General features: G+C 38.0%; 1 protein-coding gene and 1 pseudogene across 2 annotated transcripts in view; one reads left to right on the top strand and one right to left on the bottom strand.

The window, feature by feature from the left end:
• The window catches only part of EML6 (EMAP like 6), a gene marked incomplete at its 5' end in the record, with an annotated part of 142,509 nt that overhangs the window by 79,435 nt on the left and 37,803 nt on the right, over window positions 1-25,271 (bottom strand). The window contains 7 exons of the mRNA XM_081320691.1: window positions 3,148-3,266; window positions 5,792-5,898; window positions 6,670-6,837; window positions 11,114-11,326; window positions 17,297-17,553; window positions 20,553-20,690; window positions 22,264-22,465. Coding sequence (XP_081176817.1) covers window positions 3,148-3,266; window positions 5,792-5,898; window positions 6,670-6,837; window positions 11,114-11,326; window positions 17,297-17,553; window positions 20,553-20,690; window positions 22,264-22,465 — 1,204 coding nt within the window. The remainder of the gene's footprint in view (window positions 1-3,147; window positions 3,267-5,791; window positions 5,899-6,669; window positions 6,838-11,113; window positions 11,327-17,296; window positions 17,554-20,552; window positions 20,691-22,263; window positions 22,466-25,271) is intronic.
• On the top strand, window positions 19,119-19,406 carry LOC308660832 (small nuclear ribonucleoprotein G-like; annotated as a pseudogene). Its single transcript has one exon. The product of its transcript is annotated as a small nuclear ribonucleoprotein G-like (transcript).

The following is a 25,271-nucleotide window of genomic DNA, read 5'->3' as shown; positions in this document are numbered from 1 at the left end:
GAATTAAAATAAAATAAAAAAATAAAAATATCTATCTATCATCTATCTATCTATCTATCTATCTATCTATCTATCTATCTATCTATCTATCTATCTATCTAGAAATTATACAGCCAATTCACTCACAGTGACTCCAAGCAGCTTGCAGAAGTATAACCTCAGATACAAAACCCAATAAACCCTCATCCCCTTGCTGACAACAATCAAACAACCACTTAATGCACTCTATATCACTCTGGCATTCCCAGATCTGATGGCAAAACCATAACTTCAATGTCTATCAAATGATGATCGATCTTTTCTTTGCAGGGATGATGCTCCATATATTAGGATATAAACTATTTTATATTATGATATAAGCTCAAAGTAGCAGAGTGACATACTTGGTGTTTGAATAGTATTAAAAAAAACAGAATTTATTTAAGTTTATATTTAAATAATATGAAGTTAATATGAAGTCTGCATTATTTGTATTAAAATGTATTAACTGTATTATTTGTATTAAAATGTATATATCTAGATAGATAGATAGATAGATAGATAGATAGATAGATAGATAGATAGATAGATAGATAGAAACAAAAGTTCGAACACCGGGATAAGGTAAAAACCAAAGCAGTTTTAATAAAATCGAGCTTTCGTTGGCCAACTGCCAACGTCATCAGGATAGAATTGCTGGAGAGGTGAAACTACATTTATATCATTGGCGCTTTTGCGCTCCACTCATGGAGCGCAACACTAGTCTGTTTGTTTCCATTGACTGTATTAACTCAAACTGCTTTGCACACGTTTTTGTGGAGTGCGATTGCCTCTGGGTGCTCACTGTACTGGCAATCGTGAACTCTTGTTGTCATGGCGCTAATCCTATGATGGTTGTTAATTAGCTCATGTATGGTTCGGTGTTGAAAACAGCAGACCGCAAGTTGGCATTCTACAGAATCCACAAGAGGTTTCCTTCGTGTCATGCATCCAAAGGATACACTCCCCAATCAAGATGCCATGTGAGAACTGTCACTGTAATTATATTGGGGAGACAGCAAAACAGTTGGGGACTAGGATACATGAACACGAGCTTGCAGTTAAAAGACAGGAACAACATTCGCAGGTGTGGGCACGCATGGTTACACACAACCATACCTTTGATTTGGTGGGGACTGAGGTGATTGCCCAAGACAACACCAAGGGCGGCCGATTATTTAAAGAGGCCTGGTTTTCGGACCGTTCCTCAATTAACCGTCATATAGAACTCCTCTCTGCATACTAAGCCCTTAGGAGTTAGGAAGAGGAACGGTGCAGACAACGCGAACACTCACGGAGTATACCACTGAACCAAGATCAAGATCGCACAGTCACACAGCAACACTGCATCACAAAAAGCAAGAAGGGGGAGGAACAATCCCCAAGGACGTTTGGCATGAGGACACGCACAATGACAAGGGCATTGATCACGACCAGAAGAACAGACAGCGATTTCCCACTGACAGCGAGCACCCAGAGGCAATTGCACTCCACGAGAACGAGTGAAAAGCAGTTCGAGATAATACAGCTGATGGACAAACAGACCAGTGATGCACTCCATGAGTGGAGCGCAAAACCGCCAATGATATAAATGTAATTTCACCTCTCCAGCAATTCTATCCTGACGATGTTGGCAGTTGGCCAATGAAAGCTCGATTTTATTAAAACTGCTTTAGTTTTTACCTTATCCGGGTGTTCGAACTTTGATTTCAATTTCAATATGCCTGAGATTTGCTTTATCAGTTTTAGATGTTAGATACTATCTAATATCCTAGCTGACAGAGGTGATAAATAAATCCCAGAAATAAAAGAAATAAACAGTGGTCAATGACCAAATAGTAACAACTTTGTACTGAGAATGATACAGTCCTTTTGCATAAGGGAAATTATCAAACTTGGAAGGATTATGACAATCATTTCATTAAAATGAGAAACAAATCTTAAAGGGAGAACCTCAAATACAGCCTTGTAAAAAACATTCTAAGGAAATATACATTGCTGGAGAGTGAACGAAAAGGGTATTGGGGAAAATATGTACAGTAGTTGGCTAATAACACAACAGATGAACACTGTGTTAACAGATTAACTCTTCAATTTTAATCAGAATATAGCTGAAAGGGACCTTGGAGGTCTTCTAGTCCAACCAACTGCTCAAACAGGAGACTACACCATTTCAGATGTTAACACTGTGTTGCAGTCATACTTACCTTTATTTCAAAGTCAACAGCAGATTTGGTGTTGTGTAAGAAAGAGGAAGGAGGAAAGCCATAACCAAAGGCAGAGATCTGAACAGAAAATCAGTATTCCTTGATTGATAATTATCAACAAGGTTTTACAGCTGGCATAATATATCCATCTTTCTCTCAGTCCTGCATTCCCAAGCAGGCACAAAAATTACATAGGTAATGTTATTATATAGGGACGTGGTGGCTCAGTGGGTTAGGACGCTGAGCTTGTCGATCAGATGGTCGGCAGTTTGGCGGGTCGAATCCCGAGTGCCGCGTAACAGAGTGAGCTCCTGTTACTCGTCCCAGCTTCTGCCAACCTAGCAGTTCAAAAGCACGTAAAAATGCAAGTAGAAAAATAGGGACCACTACGGTGGGAAGGTAACAGCGTTCCGTGCGCCTTTGGCGTCTAGTCATGCCGGCCACATGACCACGGAGACGTCCTCAGACAAGCGCTGGCTCTTCGGCTTTGAAACGGAGATGAGCACCGGCCCCTAGAGTCGGAAACGACTAGCACGCATGTGCGGGGAACCTTTACCTTTTTAATGTTATTATAGAGAATTAGGAAGCCTTATCCACAACGAAGATCTGCATGAATCAGCATGCAGAAAACCTGCCTGATATACAGTGCTCTGTAGGTTCAAATCCTGGCACTCTTCCTCCCTCCTTTTTGAGTTAATGCATTTGTGGCTGCTCTGTTTTCAGCCCTGAAGCTCTCTATCCTTGATTACTAAATAGCTTTCTCCAATGTAAGAATCAGAGTGTCTCATGTTACTCATTTCATCTCTTAACTCCAGGCATAGACTTTAAATCTAAAGGCTATTTTTGTTTAAGAATGGGTTATCTCTTTCTTTCTGTAAACTACCAAACTACCAAAAAAGGTACTGTTGAAAATTTATTATACCCGTGTATAAATTGCAGCTTTAAACTGTCATCAGGAGCTCTCTCTCTCTTAAGGAAGGGCACTGAGTGGCTTTTCTCTTTACGTTGCTGTTTCAGTTGAGGTAGATCTTCTTTGTAAACCTGCAAAAAAGAAAGAAAAATTACTTTTTAATTATAAGCTCATAATAAGTAATTCAAATTGCTTCTTATTGTTTGCTGGTATCATTGCTGGTAATTTGAAAGATCTATGTCATTGTCCTGTATCATATCTTTTTCTACTCTAATGACTGAAAAGTATTAGATGACAATTTTCATAATTCTCATCCTGTATTGTGTTGTAGTCTAATATTTCTAGGATAGAATTTGCCCAAATTGGCGAAGGCTGCTATACTATGTAATCAGCTTGTTTGAAAAAATAATTCTATAATTTTCTAATTGGAAATGGTAAGCAATAATCTATATGGCGCCCGACCTTCGCTCCTTCCGACGCGATCTGAAGACGCACTTATTCGAACAAGCCGGCCTGGCCTGATGGGGGATGGGTTTGGGATTTTATTGTTGTTTTTTAATATATGTATTTACTGTTTTAGTTTGGGCATTGTATTTAATTCTTTTTTAACTTTTGTATTTTTGTATTTTTATATATTTGCCCTGTTCACCGCCCTGAGTCCTTCGGGAGAAGGGCGGTATATAAATAAAATTATAATTATAATTATAATTATAATAATAATAATAATAATAATAATAATAATAATAATAATAATAATAATAATAATAATAATTATTATTATTATTATTATTATTATTATTATTATTATTTCTGCAAATAGTGAACCTATCCCTTAGAATTCTGGAGAAGGGGAACAAGAGGTTTTTATGGAGTGGACAGCTTTTGGGGAATAGTGTCATTTGTATATCAAAGAAGTCCTCTTCCAAGCAACAACGCTGTGATTTCCAAAGGGTCATGTACAGACACTAAATTTTCATTAATATAAAAACCAGTTTCCGCTTGAAACTATTTAATGAAACTTGTAACCCAAATGTTTAGCTAGGGAGAAAAAAACAAAACAAAACAAAATAAAAAGTTGAAGCTCTTGTCTTGTATCAAGCATATAGTTAGAGACAAAAGAAGAAATTGGGTTATTTTTTTCAATTTTTTATTTTCTGTGAAACATTAAAATACAAACTCCAAAAAAGGAAAAAAATAAAAAATGAAACATAGCTAGACAAAACTACACACAAAAATGTGCATAAGAATAACTTGGAATACTGCATCCAGTTTTGGTCACCACGATGTAAAAAAGATGTCGAGACTCTAGAAAGAGTACAGAGAAGAGCAACAAACATGATTAGGGGACTGGAGGCTAAAACATAAGGAACAGTTGCTGGAATTGGGTATGCCTAGTTTAACGAAGAGAAGGGTGAGGGGTGACATGATAACAGTATTCCAATATCTCAGGGGTTGCCACGAAGAAGAGGGAGTCAAGCTATTCTCCAAAGCACCTGAAAGCAGGACAAGAAGCAATGGATGGAAACTAGTCAAGGAGAGAAGCAACCTAGAACTAAGGAGAAACTTCCTGGCAGTTAGAACAATTAACCAGTGGAACAACCTGCCTCCAGAAGCTGTGAATGCTCCAACACTGGAAGTTTTTAAGAAAAGACTGGACAGCCATTTGTCTGAAATGGTATAGGGTTTCCTGCCTGAGCAGGGGGTTGAACTAGATGACCTCCAAGGTCCCTTCCAACTTTATTATTATTATTATTATTATCATCATTATCATCATCATTATTATTATTATTATTGATAAACATTATCTATATATTTTCTTATATCCTTCAAAACTTTTTACATAAAATATGCAGCAGGGGATGTTCAAACAATATATTTCTAGTTCACCAAATATACTGGGAAAAAGGCATTTAGGATCATTGTGAATAATTGGATTATAATTAACCTTAAGATCACTTTTGCTTCCTTCTAGGAACTTTGTTCAAATAATTTGAGCTTTTCACTGATAAAGGACCACGATTCCTATCTGATTTCTTGATACATGTTTATCCTTTATTTACATTAAAAAAGATGTCCCAACATCTAATTAACACAAATATGTTGCAACAGTCCTTATCAAATAATTTAAATAATTATTTAAATCAGGGTTCCCCAACCCCTGGATCATGGATTGCTTCATTTGTGCATGTGTGGGATTTAGGTTGCACATGCAAAAACATCCCACCTGCCACTGAAACTGCCAAAGCCTCTGCCGTTCTCTGGAACCAAAAAGGTTGGGAACTCCTGATTTAAATTACATAGAATGCATTTATTTAACATATTTCTCTGCCCATTGACAATGCTGAACAAATGTGCACAGGAGGGGGCAGTAAGAATCTGCCCTGTAACCATAGTGTCCGAGTGTATGTTTATGTGTGAAAACAATGGAAACAAGTTGGAGGATGTAGCATCATAATCAAAGCCCTATATTTTTGGTATGGATGATGCATGCACTTAAAAAAGACAAGACTTCAATTACAATAGTGTAAATACCATCTTGGCTATTTTATCTTCCCTACAGATGTCACTGAATCAACAGCTGTATTTTTTCCAGATATTTATTTTTAGTATTTCAACTGTTCCTGATCTAATGATATGATACTGCAATGTTACTCACCTGTCGAACATAATTGATTTGAGCTTCTTGCTCAATATCTGAATCTAATTCTGGCACATCAGATAAATCAGAATCTGATTCTTCACTGTAGGAATCTATGCCACATTCTGCAGAATGGGTGAAATAATATTAATTATTTAGTAATTCTTTAAAAATAATTCTCAGTGCCTGGAAAGATATGTAAAATCTCAGTTCTGACATGTTAAAACATTTTCAAATGACCTTGGACATAGTGAACGTTTCTGACTTGACAGTGAAGTATACAGAACTAAGCCAAAAATGAAAACAAAGCGCAACATTAAATAAGCACATTTTCTTTTCAGTGAACCTTTCCATAACTTTCCAAGTTGGGAGTAGAGATTAAAATAAAAGGCAATGTACATGTTAGACTTGAGTACAGGTAGTCCTTGACTTAAAACAGTTCATTTAGTGACCGTTCAATGTTACCACGGCACTGAAAAAGTGACTTACGACCATTTTTCATACTCATGATCATTGCAGCAACCGCCATGGTCACGTGATCAAAATTCGGACAGTTGGCAACTGATTCATATTTATGACAGTTGCTGTGCCCCTGCATGTGATCACCTTGTCTGACCTTCTGACAAGCAAAGTCAATTGGGGGGGGCAGATTAGCTTAACAATCATGCTACTCACTTAACAACTGCAGCGACTCACTTAACAACTGTGACAAGTAAGGTCATAAAGTGGGGAAAAACTCTTAACAACTGTCTCGCTTAGCAATAGAAATTGTGGATTTAATTATGGTTGTAAGTCAAGGACTACCTGTATTCTGGAGGATTAATGATTAAAAATTTCAATTTAAGGAAATTAGGACCTTTTAGTTCAATCTTATTTCAAAATTCTGAAAATCTTACCTATACGGGCTGCTTCAAGGATTCCAGTTGTTACACCTTCTGGAATAAACCGCCATTGAAAAACAGAATGATCTGCACCTCCCGTACTGATTACCCATTGGAAGTCATGTGACCAGCGGACATTTGTAACATGAGCAGAATGGCCAACATATTTTCTGAATTTTGCACCTAAAATTAAAAAATAAAGATAATTGAAACCAAATCTGTCTAAAAAGTCGCCATACAGAAGCAAGACACACACAACACATACACAGATGTGCACAAAAGATATTGCAAATTTTATAAAATCACTTTTTAACTATGTTCTGCATGAAATTTCAAAACATGATGCAACCGATCCATATATACAGAAATGTTCTTTATTTCCCAATAGTTAGTAGTTTGGGTAAAATACATATTTAGTCACCTATGTTACTTAATCCTTCTTCATTTGTTGAACAACAGATTTAGATCAATACTAATTCAAAAATACTATAAGGATCATTATTATTATTCTACAGGTAATCTTTGCTTTGTTGTTGTTGTTAGTTGCGAAGCTGTGTCCAATGCATTGCGACCCCATGGACAACGATCCTCCAGGCCTTCCTGTCCTCTACCATCTTCTGGAGTCCATTTAAGCTCACGCCTACTGCTTCAGTGACTCCATCCAGCCACCTCATTCTCTGTCGTCCCCTTCTTCTATTGCCCTCAATCTTTCCCAGCATTAGGCTCTTCTCCAGTGAGTCCTTCCTTCTCATTAGGTGGCCAAAGTATTTGAGTTTCAACTTCAGGATCTGGCCTTCTAAAGAGCAGTCAGGGTTGATCTTCTCTAGGACTGGCTGGTTTGATCACCTTGCAGTCCAAGGGACTCGCAGGAGTCTTCTCCAGCACCATAATTCAAAGGCCTCAATTCTTTGGCGCTCAGCCTTTCTTCTGGTCCACCTTTCACATCCATACATTGCAACTGGGAAGACCATAGCCTTGACTACACGCACTTTTGTTGGCAGGGTGATGTCTCTGCTTTTTAGTGTGCTGTCTAGATTTGCGATGGCTTTCCTCCCGAGGAGCAAGCGTCTTTTAAGTTCTTGGCTGCAGTCCACATCTGCGGTGATCTTGGAGCCCAGGAAAATAAAATCTGTCACTACCTCCATTTCTTCCCCATCTATTTGCCAGGAATTGAGAGGGTCGGATGCCATGATCTTGGTTTTCTTAATGTTAAGTTTTAAGCCAACTTTTGCACTCTCCTTCACCCGCAATAAGAGGCTCTTTAGTTGCTCTTCACTTTCTGTCATTAGAGTCATATCATCTGCATATCTTAGGTTGTTGATATTTCTCCCGGCAATCTTAATTCCAACTTTTGATTTGTCTAGCCCTGCCTTTCTCATGATGTGCTCTGCATATAAGTTAAATAGGCAGGGTGACAGTATACAGCCTTGCCGGACTCCTTTCCAATTCTGAACCAATCAGTGGTTCCGTGTCCAGTTCTCACTGTTGCTTCTTGGCCCGCATATGGGTTTCTCAAGAGATAAATAAGATGGTCTGGTACTCCCATCTCTTTAAGAACTTGCCACAGTTTGTTGTGAGCCACACAATCAAATGCTTTAGCATAGTCAATGAAGCAGAAGTAGATGTTTTTCTGGAACTCCCTAGCTTTCTCCATGATCCAGCGTATGTTGGCAATTTGATCTCTAGTTCCTCTGCCTCTTCGAAATCCTGCCTGTACTTCTGGTAGTTCTCGATCCACATACTTCTGGAGTCTAGCTTGTAGGATTTTAAGCATAACTTTACTAGCATGTGAAATGAGTGCAATGGTGCGATAGTTTGAACATTCTTTGGCACTGCCTTTCTTTGGAATTGGAATGTAAACTGATTTTTTCCAATCCTGTGACCTATTCTAGAGGTAGTCTTTGCTTAGTAACTACAATTGGAACTGGCAACTCTATCTCTAAGCACCATGGTTGTTAAATGGAAAAACCACATTACTGCAACCTATAGGTTCTCCATTAACTCTGCTTGTCACAAGCAGATTGCAAAGTATGCAAATGGTGATCATATCACCATGGAATGCTGTGACACTCGTAAATGCAAGCTTTGGTTACAAAGCTGTTCTATATTTTCATAACTTCAAAAAATTGCTACGTGAGGCAGCCACAAGGATTCTTGTAATGTACTAAATACAAAGCTCTTATTTCAGCCTTGCAAGGACTTGTACAGTCATTTTCCAAGATGCTACTGTATATATCATCTTAGTTTTTCACATCCTGGTATTTATAAAATAATTGATTCCCAACAAGATGTAATTTATAAAATTTGAAATAAGCCTTCATAAACTCAAATTAAAAATTATTAAAATTATAAAAACATGAGTAACAAAATATCCTGCAAGATAAAGTTCATGAATGTAAAGAGTTTGGTTAGTGGTTAAGGCACCAGGCTAGAAAGCAGATCATGAGTTCAAGTCCCACCTTAGCCATGCAAGTCAGTTAGGTGACTTTGGGCCAGTCACTCTCTCTTTCAGCCCAAATCACTGCACAGGGTTGTGGGGAAAATAGAAGGAGGAAAGTGTAGTGGATATATTCACCGCCTTGAGTTATTTGAAAAAATAATAAGTGGGATATAAAAAATAAATAAATTTCGAGTACATTTTTCTACTGAAGCAGAATCTACCATTTTATGTCACCTAATGGAGATCCAACTGCCACAAAGCTAAGACAGAATATTGCTATTCAGTATTTCTGGAGCCTTGAGGGAATACTATTTTTATCTGAATTGAACAATTCTTTCCCTGTTTTTCTTTCAGTTCCATCTTGCAGATTGATAAGAATAAACTGAATAATGGTCTCTGTCAGATAAAACTAACTATATAAGTGAGAATATAACTGTTATGTACTGGGCTCATTAGTAATAGCACGTGGGTTGCTGCAGCAGCTAACGGCTCTCCAGCAACCCAGACTACAAGTCTCCAGTGCTCCCTAGGCAGCAATGGTTGCTTCAAATCTATTGGCTGCCGCCTAGGGGCTAGACCAGGGGTCAGCAACCTGAAACAGTGAAAGAGCCACTCGGAACCGGTTCCCTCACAAAAGGAAAAACTGGGAGCCGCAAAAAATGTGTGCGCATGTGCGTACATGCGCGCATGCGCAGAACAGGGTTTGACTGAAGAGTGGAGCCAAGGCAAGATATGCACCTACCCTGCATATTTGAATTGATTGTTTGAACTTTTTTAGTCCCACTTTTTTTGGGGGGGACTGCACATGGCAGAGGACTGGGAGCCGCAGGAGACGGCTGAAAGAGCCGCATGTGGCTCCGGAGCCGCGGGTTGCAGACCTGTGGGCTAGACTATATATTGCGGCTAGTTGCAGCCATTTGCCAGTACAGATTCTGCACGAAATAAAATATGAGTTTCCCTGTACTCAGTTACCTCGTCTTCATTCCTGCGTCAAAGAACCCGCTATTAAACAATAACAATATCAGAAAAATGAGAAGGCAATCTTCATTTGCTTGACTATTAAAAAAAGGGTAAGGCAACTGGAGAAGGCTGCTCCAAAACCATAATACAACTACTGAAAATGGCCTGTTCCTCAGATGCAACCTACCCAATTTCTAAAGGGGTGCCTTCTGATGTTACTTATAGCAAACACTTAGGTGGAAACTCTATTTTTTATTCCAACAGACCCACTAAGGCATGTGATGAACTAACCCAATGTCTAAAAAGACAGAATATTTTTTTTCAAAACCCCCTCTCATTATCTTTTTTATACAATTATATAACCAGTAAAAACCAGTCAATGTCTTTATCATTCAAATACCATGTTTCCCTGAAAATAAGACCAGGACTTATATTAATTTTTGCTCCAAAAGATGCATTAGGGCTTATTTTCTGGTTAGGTCTTATTTTGGGGGAAATACGGTACTAAATGCATCCGTCTGGCTGACAATCTTAACTGGGGCTTATTTTTGGGGTGGGGCTTATAATACGAGTGTCCTGAAAAATCATGCTAGGGATTATTTTCCAGTTGGGTCTTTTTTGGGGGGAAACACAGTAGTGAGTCATTTGGAAGATTGGTCTAAATTATTCATTTTGGCTTTTGATAGTTATTACACCTGTTTCTTTTATTATTGACTATTCAATTTCATTTATAGCATTAATTGAAAGTTACCTCAATTTTTTGCTTAGTTTTGTATTGCTTGCAGTTTTTTTCCTAGTTCATTTCTTTTTTATTTTTCTAGAATGTGCTTCTAAATATTTACTAACATTTTTAAAATGAAAAAGAAAGGATTCCTGGTAATTTTCTGCTTGTTCTTGTAATATTAGAGATTGAGCATTTTTATTTGTTATCTCATCTCATTATTTTAATAAAAAGTTTAAATAAATTAAAGGAATATATCTCAACCACTGGGGGAAAAATCAAATAATCCATAATACAAATAAAGCAAGACTTTATATATGCATGACACAATGTCTTACCTTTCTTAAGACATGGAAATCTGAATAATTTAACTAATCCAAAATCATCTCCAGTCACTAAAACTGTATTATTATAATTCCCATCTACAGAGTTAATATCTGTAACATCACTGTACTTTGTCCGGATTCCATTTACTTCTGATCCTATTACACAGGTCCATGAAGCCCAACAAATTCCTTTGATCTCATCTTTGTTTGCCAAATGTTTTCCAGCTGAAATAAATTTAAATTAATAAGTTATTTAATTATATTGTTTCAGGAGCAGCTAAACACAAAATTTAATACTTTTCCAATTTCTTATCAGAAATTATTTTTTCTCTTGGGCCTTTTGCCATTGCTGAGTTGGAAGGCTATCTGTTCATCTTTAAATGCACAACAAATCCACATAAATTTGTTGAACCTATTGGTGGTCCCTTTCACAAGTGATTGTTTCAAGCTACTACAAATAAAGATGATGCCTGACTTCTCTCCAAGATAATTAGTGACAAGGCTAACAAATTTTATAGACTTCACCTGTACCATTGGACAATGAAAAAATAAAAAGTAGAGACAAAGTATGTCATGAGAAAAATGAGCTGAATCTGAACAGAATAGAGTAACAGAATTGGAAGGGATCTTAGAGGTCTTCTAGTCCAACCCCTTGCTCAAGCAGGAAGCCCTGTACCAATTCAGAGAAATGGTTATCCAATCTCTTCTTTTTAAAAAAAATCTGTATCAAGAAGTCACAGGGAAGCAGATAAAGTCCAACTACACTGAGTTGGGTCAAAGTCTATAATGCAGAAAAGCCTCTGTCTTAGCAATCGTGAGACAATGAGAACCTCTTGGTAACCACTATTACTATTGTGAGAAAAAAGAAACTGCTGTATCAAAAATCTTATACAATCTGCCTTTGGTATATAAATAAAACCCAGAATGGGGATTTTGTTTTTTAGATCAGATTTGATTAAAAAAGATCTCAGTGAGTCTGGAAAAGGAATTTTATTAGATATTACATTTCATCATCTTTCACTTGCAGATGAATTCTCTCCCATCTTCCCCCCATACAGTATTTGTAACAACAAATCATTTGATTTACAATACAATAAAATTAATTTTTATAATAAATTAATTTTAATTTATTTCTGTATGTTGTTTTGATGTCCAACATTTATTTTTACAGATCTTTTAAGTTTTGCCTTATGCATCCTCATTTCCATGTTCAGTAACAGGCAATCCATGGGGAAGTTTAAATATGATGGTTCTTTTCTTGATTGAAAATAATACATTTTATTATTTCCCTATTATTATATAACTAAAGTGAAATGGGTCAGTTTAGGAATTCAAGGAATGAATTGATCTTATGAAATGGTTGGCATTATCCCCTTTCCATTACTTAGGTAATAATCAGACAACAGTAATTCTAAAATTTATTTATCCATTTATTAGAGTGTTACATATCTGTGTGTCTCTTGTGTGACAGTGTATGGATAAAACAATCATAATAAACATATATAACATGCAATCTCTTTAAAATGCATATAACATTAAAGGTTGACTCAGCCTTCCATCCTTCTGAGATAGATAAAATGAGGACCCAGATTGTTGGGGGCAATAAGCTGACTTTGTAATAATGTCGCTGGGGGGGGGGAAAAGCCCTAATAAGCAGGCATATACATAGAATGAAGGCTATTGCTAAACATTTGATTTGTGCTTAGAGTGTAAGCCGCCCTGAGTCTTCGGAGAAGGGCAGGATATAAATGGGATTTTAAAAAAAATCTCCTTCTTTGTTGCAGTATCCATCTTACAGAACATTCTCCCTTCCTTCTGGACATTAGGTTGGTTCCACCCCTTTTGATGTTCTCTCTTTCTTTCTTTCTTTCTCTCCCCACTCAATATTTGTATATATGTTTAGTTTTGAATATCTCTATTTCTATTGCTGACTTTTCTATTTTTAAATGTGTGTATATATATACACACTGTAAAATACACACACACACACACACTGTACAATACAAGTAATCCAGAGTCCCAGAGATGGGAGGCTATATATATTTGATTAATAAATAAATACAATATATTTGTAGTAGTTGCAGTGGTTCACCTCCTTCCTCAATGGTCAGTCCCAGTCTGTGTTGACAAGAGGAAGGAAATTGCATCTACTCACATGGGGTACCTCAGTATTTAATGCTTTCACCACCAAACCACTTTTTAACTTCTACATAGATCTGCTGGGTGACATTAATTCAGATTTCAGTATTATTAATAATCAATTGTGCATTTCAATCTTGGGCTGTATAAGTGAAGTTGGAGGCCTGAATAGGAAGAAACACTTCAGCTAGGATCCCAAAGAGATTGAGTTGTATGTCTGATTGGAGCCTCTGGGTTGAGGATGTTTTCATCTTTGGAGTGGGATGGACTAGTGTGCAACTTGGAGGTCCTACTGGACTCATACCTATTGCATGAAGAGCAGATGATAGCTGTGATCAGGAGGGTCTTTATGCAGTTTCACCTTGTCAGTTGTGCCCTTTCCTCAACAAGGAGGCTCTTCAGATGATTATTTATCTGCTACTCACCTCACAAGTGAACTATGACAATACATTCTACATGGGACTGGTCTTGAATACCCTCTATAGATGAATAGCAGTATAGGTGGTACTTGCTCAATAGTAGTAACTGTGAGAGGGATCTCAGAGTCCTAGTGGACAATCATTTAAATATGAGCCAGCAGTGTGTTGCAGCTGCCAAAAAGCCAACACAGTGCCAGGCTGCATTAACAGAGGGACAGAATCAAGATCACATGAAGTGTTAGTACCACTTGTAAGGCCACAATTGTAATATTACATCCAGTTTTGGTCACCATGATATAAAAAGATGTTGAAACTCTAGAAAGGGTACAGAGAAGAGTAACAAAGATGATTAGGGGACTGGAGGCTAAAACATATAAGGAACGGCTACTGGAATTGGGTATGTCTAGTTCACAGGTCTGCAACCCGCAGCTCTGGAGCCGCATGGGGCTCTTTCAGCCATCTCCTGCGGCTCCCAGTCCTCTGCCATGTGCAGTCCAAAAAAAAAAGTGGGACTAAAAAAGTTCAACCAATCAATTCAAATATGCAGGGTAGGTGCATATCTCGCCTTGGCTCCACTCTTCAGTCAAACCCTGTTCTGCGCATGCGCGCATGTACGCACATGCACACACATTTTTTGCGGCTCCCAGTTTTTCCTTTTGTGAGGGAACTAGTTCTGAGTGGCTCTTTCACTGTTTCAGGTTGCTGACCCCTGGTCTAGTTTAATGAAGAGAAGGACTAGGGATGACATGATAGCAGTGTTCCAATATCTCAGGGGTTGCCACAAAGAAGAGGGAGTCAAGCTATTCTCCAAAGCACCTGAAGGCAGGACAAGAAGCAATGGATGGAAACTAATCAAGGAGAGAAGCAACCTAGAACTAAGGAGAAATTTCCTGACAGAGAGCAATTAATCAGTGGAACAACCTGCCTCCAGAAGTTGTGAATGCTCTGGAACACCGGAAGTTTTTAAGAAGAGATTGGACAACAATTGTCTGAAATGGTATAGGGTTTCCTGCATGAGCAGTGGGTTGGAATAGAAGACCCCCAAGGTCCCTTCCAATAATTATTGTTATTGTTATTATTTAGCTACAGTTGGTTTAAAAAGCAAGAATGCATGCAATAACAGCAACTCCTCACTATGCTCATGAGTCATTGCTACTGCACAAGCTGCATTAGTTATTGGTTGGCTTCTGGCTGCAGTTCAAGATGCTGATTAAAACCTATAAAGTCTTTAATGGCATAAAACCTAGTTATTTGTAGGATAGTCTGTTTCCTGTTATTCCTGTTTCCTATTATTCCATATGGTATGCTTGGTGCATTCCGTGTTCCTTCTGCAAAAATTATGATCTTGTGCACCTGAGGAAGTGTGCCTTCTCTGTCATGGCCTTTTGTTCTCTAACACAGCATCCTACCAGAGATACTTGTGGTTCTCATTCTCTAGGTGTTCCAGAAGTCTCTTAAATTCTGGGGTTGAGGGTGTACGTGGAGCCCAGTTGTTCCTTTGAAAGTTACTGGTTCAATTTTGTCTGGATAATCATGTCTATTAAATTATGCATTTTAAATATTGTAAGTTGCCCATTTTAGCAGACTTTGGATACAAGTTAAACTCCATTATATCAAATGTAATTCAGATGAGGCAGTTATATTTATGCTAGTTTTATCTTAATTTTGTTATATTCATGCTGATTTCTCTTATTGGTGTAATGAAACATTAAGGAAATTACAGAAATTTCCATTTGCATAATGATATCATTGCACAAATAATAAATGATGCTTTAAAATGAAGTTTCATTGTATTGTATTATTACATTTATTATTTATTTATTTTTGGGACTTATATGCCGCCCTATCTCCCGAAGGACTCAGGGCGGCTTACAACAATAAAAAACAATACAAAAATTAAAAAGAATTAAATAACAGCCCCAAAATAAATTAACTACACTTAAAAATTAAAACATATTTAAAAACCCATCATCAATCCAGGTCAGCCTGATGGAAGAGAAAAGTTTTGAGGTCGCGGCAAAAGGACCGGAGGTCCGGGGCCATCCGAAGCTCAAGGGGAAGTTGGTTCCAAAGGGCTGGCGCTCCCACAGAGAAGGCCCTCCCCCTGGGGGTCGCCAGCCGACATTGTCTGGCCGACGGCACCCTGAGGAGGCCCTCTCTGTGTGAGCGCACTGGGCGATGGGAAGTCGTCCCCGGTAGCAGACGGTCCTGCAAGTATCCCGGGCCTAAGCCATGTAGGGCTTTAAAGGTAAGTACCAGCACCTTAAATCTCGCCCGGAAGACAACTGGTAGCCAATGCAGCTCACGCAGGAGGGGTGTAATATGGGAGTATCGGGATGCTCCCATCACTACCCGCGTGGCTGCATTCTGCACCAGCTGAAGCCTCCGGGTGGTATTCAAGGGCAGCCCCATGTAGAGAGCATTGCAGTAATTTATCCGAGAGGTAACGAGTGCATGAGTGACCGTACGTAGGGCATCTCGGTCCAGATAGGGGCGCAACTGACGCACCAGGCGAACCTGGGCAAATGCCCCCCTGGCCACTCCAATATGATCTTCAAAACTGAGTTGTGAGTCCAGGAGGACGCCTAAATTGCGCGCCCTATCAACGGGAGGCAACACCTCTCCTCCCATAACCAAAGATGGAACCTCTTGGACAAGTCGAGATGCCGGTACGTAAAGCCACTCAGTCTTGGCCGGGTTGAGCTGGAGCCTGTTCTTCCCCATCCAAATCCGTACCGCTTCCAGGCAACGGGACATCACGTCGAGGGCATCACTGGCTTGGTTCGGGGTGGAGATAAAGAGCTGGGTATCATCGGCATATTGATGATACCTCACCCCAAAACCACAGATGATCTCACCCAGCGGCTTCATATAGATGTTGAACAGGAGGGGCGAGAGCACCGACCCCTGAGGCACCCCACAATTAAGGGGCCTATGGGTTGACCTCTGCCCTCCTGTCAACACCGTCTGCAAGCAGCCCGAGAGGTAGGAGGAGAACCACCGTAAAACGGTGCCTCCCACTCCCAACCCCGCAAGATGTCGCAGCAAGATACCATGGTCGATGGTATCAAAAGACGCGATTGTATAGAGAAATGTAATACTTATTACTTGACACTGAATTATTCTAAATTCTAATATTAGCTAGTCCAGTCTTGATAGTCAAATTATTTTCCATTGTCATGGCCACCAGTTCCAATAAATTTCAAAAAGAAGGAATTCAGTGATTATTTCTAACTTTAGTAATAGTGTTATTGTATTTATTTACTGTATCAATATGCAATGATGTAAACTTTAGCATAATTTTAAACATAATAATCTACAACTTTAAAATTAAGAAAATTCAAAATTCATAGTGAAACTGATGAGTTTTAGCTAATTATTTTGGCTAATTTTTTAAATCTTGTATTTACTTCATATATATATACTACTGTTCATCTAAGGAGGTTAAAGGGATATTTATGTTCCCCCATGCTCTGGTCTAAGTTCCTTCACTAGATAGATGATAGATAGATAAGTTAATGGGGAATAGTGCTTATTTTAATTCATCACACAGTCCTATCCCTGGAGCATATTGATCAAAAATTTTATGCACTGCTCATTAAGATTAAATGCATGTAATGAAGAAATATTTACTTACATGGCATCCTGTAGAAGAAGCGTGCTCCTGCACCATCATTTGTTTGCAAGAATTTACTGTCTAGAGACCAGTCAATATGAGTGATAAAACTAGAAGATTTGTTGCATTCTCCAGTTTTCTTATACCGCTGAGCAACTGCATAGATATCTACCTGACCATCATTAGAACCTACTGCAAGATAGCAGCCATCTGGTGAAAACTTCATTTCATGAATCACTTCTTTCCGATCTTTGATATGAACAACTTCTGTCATATCTCTGCAAAGAGTATTGAAAACATTGTTAGCAGTGGGTGTGCAAATGAAAAATGGTAAGATGATAGTATGTGTATTATCTACACAGATTCTGTATTGCACAATCATGCTCTTGAAGGGCAATCCAATACAGATATAGTTAAGAAGTCCTATTAAGCTCAACAGAATTTGTTCTTCAAAAGTATTGTATAGAATAGTAGCCTTGCAGCAAAATATTATGTCTATTCAGAAACAACCCACTAAATTCAACTGGTTTTCTTATAAATGAATACAAGATTGGCAGCAGGAAATACACACACACACACACACACACACACACACAAACACACACAGGAATAAGTCACTTGAACACAATAGTGTTTCAAATTAATATCTAAAATTATATTTTCAAACTTTTCCCCCCCAATCTCAAAAAGAGACAGCACTGATTTTGTTTTGCATGCCACTCCCTTTGAATTTTACAGTTTTATGTTTTACAAATAACCCATCTTAATCTTTGGCATACTGTTGCTTAGAATGAATATCTGCCATCATACATCAGAAAAATTATTTAGCTGGTAAATAAGATAATTACTTAACAGTAAAGTTAGAAGCTAAAAGACAATCCAAAATGTTCAAGAGGGATTGCTGTTCCAAATGAATTAGCAAGCATGGTTTCCTTCTATACTATATTGCCTGTACAGAATTCTGCTGGATCAGAGCAATATATAAGCCTCACTATGTACAGTAATTAGTTTAGAAATAAAGAATATATCATTAAAGAGAAAAAGAACCTGGCCACTGTATCAGCAATGCCCAGTTATGCACTCTCTTAACAGAGATAACATATTTATTTTAACTTTGATCAAATCAGCCAACTTTATTTTCCTCTCTTCTACATTTAAAATCTCGATATTTACTCCCATCAAATAATGTTGTAGAGCCTGATTTCCTTTTATTTTTATTTTGTCCTTTCTCACATCTTTCAATGTTAACAAACCTTTTACAGAAATCCAATATAGGAAAATTATCCAGGTCTGTTATTTGTATATTTGTAGGAGAGAAAGATGCAGAGCTTGGGGGAGGAATCAAGAGGACTCAGCCTAGAATCATGTCCACAAATGTTCCCAAGTATAACCCCCTTCCCCGAATTCCACTAACTCTTGTCTGGGGCTAATCTAGTGATGAACATTAGGTGGCTGGATTCTTGTGAACAGATTTGAACAATAAATCTTAATTGGAACTTGAGGTATGGTCTTGATTCTTTGTGCCTGATAATATATTCCTTTTATTTTATATGTCCAATGTAATATCTTTTTCCATATCGTTCTTGTAGACTGTCTGTTTAAAGTCCACTTTAAAATCAGTTTTGATATTGTCCAGTGAAACTTGTTCCTCTTCTATAATGTTTTAAAACACAGTCTATTTATAGAAGTAGACACTTTGAAAATTAAATTCTGGTTGCATTGTTCAAAATTATCCTTTAATAGGACCAATGTTAAGGAGAGAAGTGAGTGCCGTTGTGATGTCTGACCACAGCAGAGACAAGCGACAGACGCTTTGCGAGGCGATCGGCTTGGAAAAGGAAGGATGAGCAAAGTGCACCAGCCAGAGTTGAAGAAGTTATGGACAAGGAGCTATCATTAAAACTAAATGGAGGTCAGCATGTTCAAGGGATATTGATTTTGAGTCATTCATGAATTTGGTGATAGACGAGTATGTGGAAATGGCATCTGTCAGACAACAGAACAATATAGGGATGGTGGTAATACGAGGAAACAGCATCATTATGCTAGAAGCCCTGGAACGAGTATAAAAAATGAAGTACTGGCTCTTACTACAGTGTGGGCATTTTTTATTATTGTTGGTTCTATAGGATCATTCCATGTTTACATTTTTTTAAAAATAAATTCTTAAAAGTTGGTTAAAAAAATAGGACCAATGTTAAAATAATTTGCTTCATTTTATAATTGTTTAGCTTGAGCTTTCTTCTCTTTTAATTATAATCTTTCTCTAGTCTCCAATTTTTAAAGTCTTATCTTACATCTTTTAAAAAGAATTTAAATCAAAAGCATTTTCCTATGGGAAGGATTCTTTTTTTTAAGTTTTTAAACTTACCATTAAAACTTCACTAAGGATTGGGGGAAAAAATCCAGTGCTATAAAAGTTGTTGATCTAAAGATTCCTAATAGTTGAAAAGCAATTAATAAGCAATTTCCAAAGTGATTAGAAAAGGAAGTATGCAAATCCAGAGTCCTTTCAAAGTTCTTGACTGAGCAAGTTACAGTAGCTATTCCCCAGAATGCTAAACCCACTGCAGACCGATGTCTTTTTGGTCTCCTTGTGAAGAGCAGCTGTCTGGATTACTTGTGGGAGATCTCAAGTTCTCTCTTTGTCTGGAGAAGAATTATGAACCAGCTGGTTTACCTGCTGTCTCTTCATTTCCCCACAGTCATTGGCTCCACTTTTTACAGAGTTCTCTTCAGTCTGCCATTTCTTCCCCAGAAATCCAAAGCAGCCCAATTCAGATGGGAAAAAGATATCCTTTTTCTCTTTTTCTTAAGAATATAGTTTTTAGAAAAATAAATTTGCTAAAACAGTTCCTTATACTGCCAGAATTGAAATGTAGTTTAGGTACCACTAACAAATCAGATCTGGTCACAGAAAACCATGATTTAATAAGCTAGAATTAAAGCACCTAAGCTAGGGATGCAAAAAGATATATACAGTTATAAAGATTAGGTTTACTCACCATGTTAGCTGGTTTTGTTCTAATTTAAAATTAAGTTATAATTTAGAAAAATTGCATTGGTTTACTATAAACTCTAAGTGATGAATACTGTATACAGATCACAATGGCTAGATTTATATATTGTGCTAGACCCAGGTAATTTGTTTTAGAAAACTTATCCTCAAGACTATTGTGTCTTACTCAGGCCAACATGTACAAGAATTCTCAAAAATTGCATTAATACATTTCAGATTTGGTCTGAATTATTTTTTTAAGGCAAGAGCCAAGCCCACCTTACTCTCAGAACAATAAAAGAGCCATCTTTCATTCCCAGAGCCAGCTGAGATCCATCAGGATTGAAAGATACACTCCGCACAGCTTCTTCCATATTGCATCGGGCAATCAAAGCATGATCAGCAAGACTCCATAAGCTTCACAAGAAAGAAAAGATAAAGAAGTCTGTTTATCACTACAATGTGGCATTTATGTATTGTTTTTCTGGCCAGAGAGACATTACTCCAAACTTTATGTGCATCTCTCCCATTCTGTTTTCTGCTTATCTGGCTCACAGAACAGATTAGAGTAAAAAGGGACAGGGTGGTTTGTAGTTCAACATGTGAATGGAATGAAATATCATCTCATTACCATGTGATTCGATTTTTCAATATTTTTATTAATAACTGGAATGAAGAGGTACAGGGGATGTTTATCAGATTTGAAAATGGCACTAAACAGTACCGGTATCTTAATTATTAATCACATTAATTATTCTATTTGTATTTATTTGTTGATTTATATCCCACCTATGTTCAGGAGCTCAAGGCAACATATAGAATGCTACCTCCAATTTTCCTCACAACAGCAATTATGTGAGGTAGGTTTGGGGAAAGAGAGGGGAGGAAGGGAGAGAGGGAGAGAGAGAAAGAAAGATTCAAAGTCAATCAATGAATTTTCCTATATAAGGGAGACTGGTTGTATCTCCTTGATGCCATTCCTTTAATTGCCAAATTACATTGCCTGTCTGTTTCATTAAAACCATTTTAATCCTAGTCCAAGAAAGTTGGAAAGGCTACTTTCTTTGGGATCATTTTTCACTCTATTGAACAGAAATTAAGATTTTTTTATATTAACCATTTTTGGAAAGAAAATCATATATTGTTGATGCAATTTCAATTCAGACACCCGCGCCTTGTATTTCTTTACTGAACATTTATAATGATGAATCCACCTCTCACAAAAAAAGTATTTAGTAATCTCACTTAGACAAGAAAGGATGCTAGAAATTTTACTGTACTGATGTTTCAGGATGCTTAAAACTCAAGTGTAGCTCTGAGAAAAATTATTAGAACTAAAATAATTTTCACAGCTATCTCACATATTTTAACACTACTTGGTGTATTGCTGGGTTTTCATTTAGCTAACAAATTTATTGCACTTTAAGTACCGATTCTTTGGCTATAAACTGGAATATAAATGCTGGAATAAATAATATATAAATAAAAAACATACATAAAACATTTAGTTGATTATTTTGTTCTGCAAATTAATTGATCACCAGCATTATGATCTTAAAGGGACATGGTGGCTCAGTGGGTTAGGATGCTGAGCTTGTTGATCAGAAGGTCGGCAGTTTGGCAGATTGAATCCTGAGTGCCGCATAACAGAGTGAGCGCCTGTTACTCGTCCCAGCTTCTGCCAACCTAGCAGTTTGAAAGCACGTAAAAATGCAAGTAGAAAAATAGGGACCACTCCGGTGGGAAGGTAACAGCGTTCCGTGCGCCTTTGGCGTCTAGTCATGCCGGCCACATGACCACGGAGACGTCCTCAGACAAGCGCTGGCTCTTCGGCTTTGAAACGGAGATGAGCACCTGCTCCTAGAGTCGGAAACGACTACCATGCATGTGCGGGGGAACCTTTACCTTTACCTTATTATGATCTTCAAAGCCATGAGGATTTCCCAACACAGCTGTGGTGAAACATTAGGGATAAACGCTGTTGCCTTACCGCACAGATCGATCATCACTGCCAGTAACAACTAATGGCTTTTTGGGATGGACTGCCAGAGCCCAGAGCTCGCCTTCACAGTGACCTTGCATGATGAGCATTGGCTTGTCTCTTTCTCTCACAATAATTTCAAATATTTCACTGTCTTGTGTTCCTGCTAGAAGTCGATCTGCTTTCCAACACACACTTCGAATAGATAAACCTGAAAAAGGATAGAATAATCTTTGTATATTAATGAATAATTATCTGTAGTGGACACAATCCAGCTTAAACATTGTGAAGCCCTATTATTTTTCAGTAGAAGATTTAAACATGTCTGTAATTTGTCTTCTTTGGAATGCAATAGGAAACAAAAGGCTTCACTTTAGCAGAACCATGTCTTTAGCAAATTCTTACTCAATAATTGGTAAGTACTTCACAAGTAATTTAAAAATCACATAAAAAGATATTAAGCAAAAATAATAAGACTAAATGGATGGACTCAGAGAGATTTGTTTGCCTATTGGTAGAGATTGGAAAGAACAGTGGGTCCATCCATATGGGCAGACAGTCATGGGATAGCAGACACTCAATTCTAAGCACTCTTCAGAGAGAAACAGTCACCAGATGTGAACTCTAGAATGGCATTTAAATCATAATACTTCACTCTAGTTTTTCAGGGAGTTGATATCAGGGCAGCCAGATATGCAGCAGTATCTGCAGAGGACTGCCAAAATCTACAAGAAGGTAGACATAACACATTATATCTTTCAAAGATCCTGGAGCACTGGGGGCTTCCGGTTTGCGTACGCGGCGCTTGTGGACATGCAGGAAGAGCTCTCTGCCTGCCGTCTGATCTTTCTTCCTTGGAGGACCCTGAAAAGGGTTGAAAGTCGCCCTGGAGGGGTGACCACCGTGAGGAGGCCCTCCTTGTGATTGCGGAAGGGCAGAAGCCCTCCACTTGAATCCGGAGCAGCTCCTTTGGCCCAAAGAAGAAGAGATCGGTCATCAAAATGGCCGATCATTAAGCTGTTCCCTGCCGAAAGCCCAAAGCACCATCTAGCACAACGAAGCAATCTGGAGGACCTGGATGAGACCTTACCTTTCTTATTCCCCTAACTACCTTCCTGTGGGACTTTTCCAAAAATTTCCTAACCCTATTTTGAGAGACCGGTGACTGCATACTTGGGGAATAAATTTTAAAGCCTTAAAGCCTTAAAAAAAAATCAAATGGCTAAGCAAAGAAATTAAGCAATCTTATTTGTACTTATTAAAAAGCTTCTATTTTTGTGGGGACCTACCACCCTATTTCCTGCTTAAGCTATGAATTAAGGGGGTGGGGGAAATGAATTGAACAAAAGATTTCTATTAATTTGGAAAATGACTTTACATCTTATTCTATATGCTATTGATGACATCTTGTGGTGAAACGTGGTATAGCAAGTAAACCTTTTTTTATTGTGAGAGCTGACTGAATAACAGAGCTTTCCTTGATATTATCTTCAAAGATAAGAATTGGGAACACCTGGCACTGAAAACAATCTTTAGGAATACTGGAGGTGGTCAATCATTGACTCTTATTAAAATAGCCTCCATGAAAGACTCATCTGTAAACAACAACGAAATGGAAGAATATATCCCACCACTTAACTACAAACTGATACTTGATACAATCTTGGCAATGACTGAGCAAATCAAAGCCAAACTGCAAGATAAATCTGACAGCTTAAAGCTACCAAATCAAACTTTGACCTTAAATGATGAATTGACAATCCAAAAACAAACAGAAGAAGTGGAAACTAACATTAAAATAGGAGACTTTAAAGAACAACAAATACAATTTACAGAAAACTTTGAAGCCCAAACCTCAACCTCAACTATAAAACCTACAACTCAAAAAACAATAGTACCCGAAGAAAGCAACATTAAGAGGGAAGATATTAAAGGCCTTCAAATACAGTAAGTTGAGGACCCAGCCAATCAAATGTTAACCATAACATCAGTTACTACTTTTAACCTAAGCCAAATGGAATCAGAAGAAGAAAAAGACCAGACTGAACTAATGACAATTACATTACACCAAACATCAAAAACTGAGCTATTAAAGCAACACTTCAATGATTACAAAGGGGACATTTTCTTTGCAAAACTGATATTTGGATGGTCTCCCTGGATTCAAACAATGTGTGTAGGAAGAAAGGGAGACACATCTGAGAATCTAAAGGCACCAATATGGAAGCCTGATTGGCACAAAAAGAAGGCGAGAGTTAGATTTAAAAAATTAGACTTGTCTCTTTCTTGGGATTTGTAAGAATATAGCTTAACAAATTTCTTTTAATGGGCTAAGGGGAATCCTTAAAAAATATAAACTGATTTTATATTTTTTATTATTATTATTATTATTATTATTATTATTATTATTATTATTATTATTATTATTATTATTATTATTATTAATTTTATTTGTATACCGCCCTTCTCCCGAAGGACTCAGGGCGGTGAACAGGGCAGTACAAGTTAAAAGACAAAATACAAAAATTAAAAGAGATTAAACAAAATGCCCACAACTCTTACAATAAGTTAAAACACATTAAAAAGTAGGTTAAAACACATTAATAAAACCCAACCCCATCCCATCAGGCCAGGCCAGCTTGTTCGAAGAGGTAAGTTTTTAGATCGCGCCGGAAGGAGCGGAGGTTAGGCGCCATCCGGAGCTCAACCGGAAGATGGTTCCATAAATCCGGTGTGCCCACAGAGAACGCCCTCCCCCTGGGGGCCACCAGTCAGCATTCTTTGACCGGTGGCATCCTGAGGAGGCCCTCTCTGTGGGAGCACACTGGGCAGAGGGAAGTTGATGCCGGCCGCAGGTGCTCCCCAAGGTATTCCGGACCCATGCCATGTAGGGCTTTGTAGGTCATTACCAACACCTTGAATCTCACCCGGAAGACAACTGGAAGCCAATGCAGCTCGCGGAGCAGAGGTGTAACATGGGAGTGTCGGGAAACAGGTTTTAGATTGTTAAGAGAAAA

The sequence above is a fragment of the Vipera berus genome, assembly GCF_964194415.1.
Source record: "Vipera berus genome assembly, chromosome: 1".
Lineage (NCBI taxonomy): Eukaryota > Metazoa > Chordata > Lepidosauria > Squamata > Viperidae > Vipera > Vipera berus.
The sequence above is the reverse complement of the archived record's forward strand: the minus strand, read 5'-3'. Positions and strand labels throughout refer to the sequence as shown.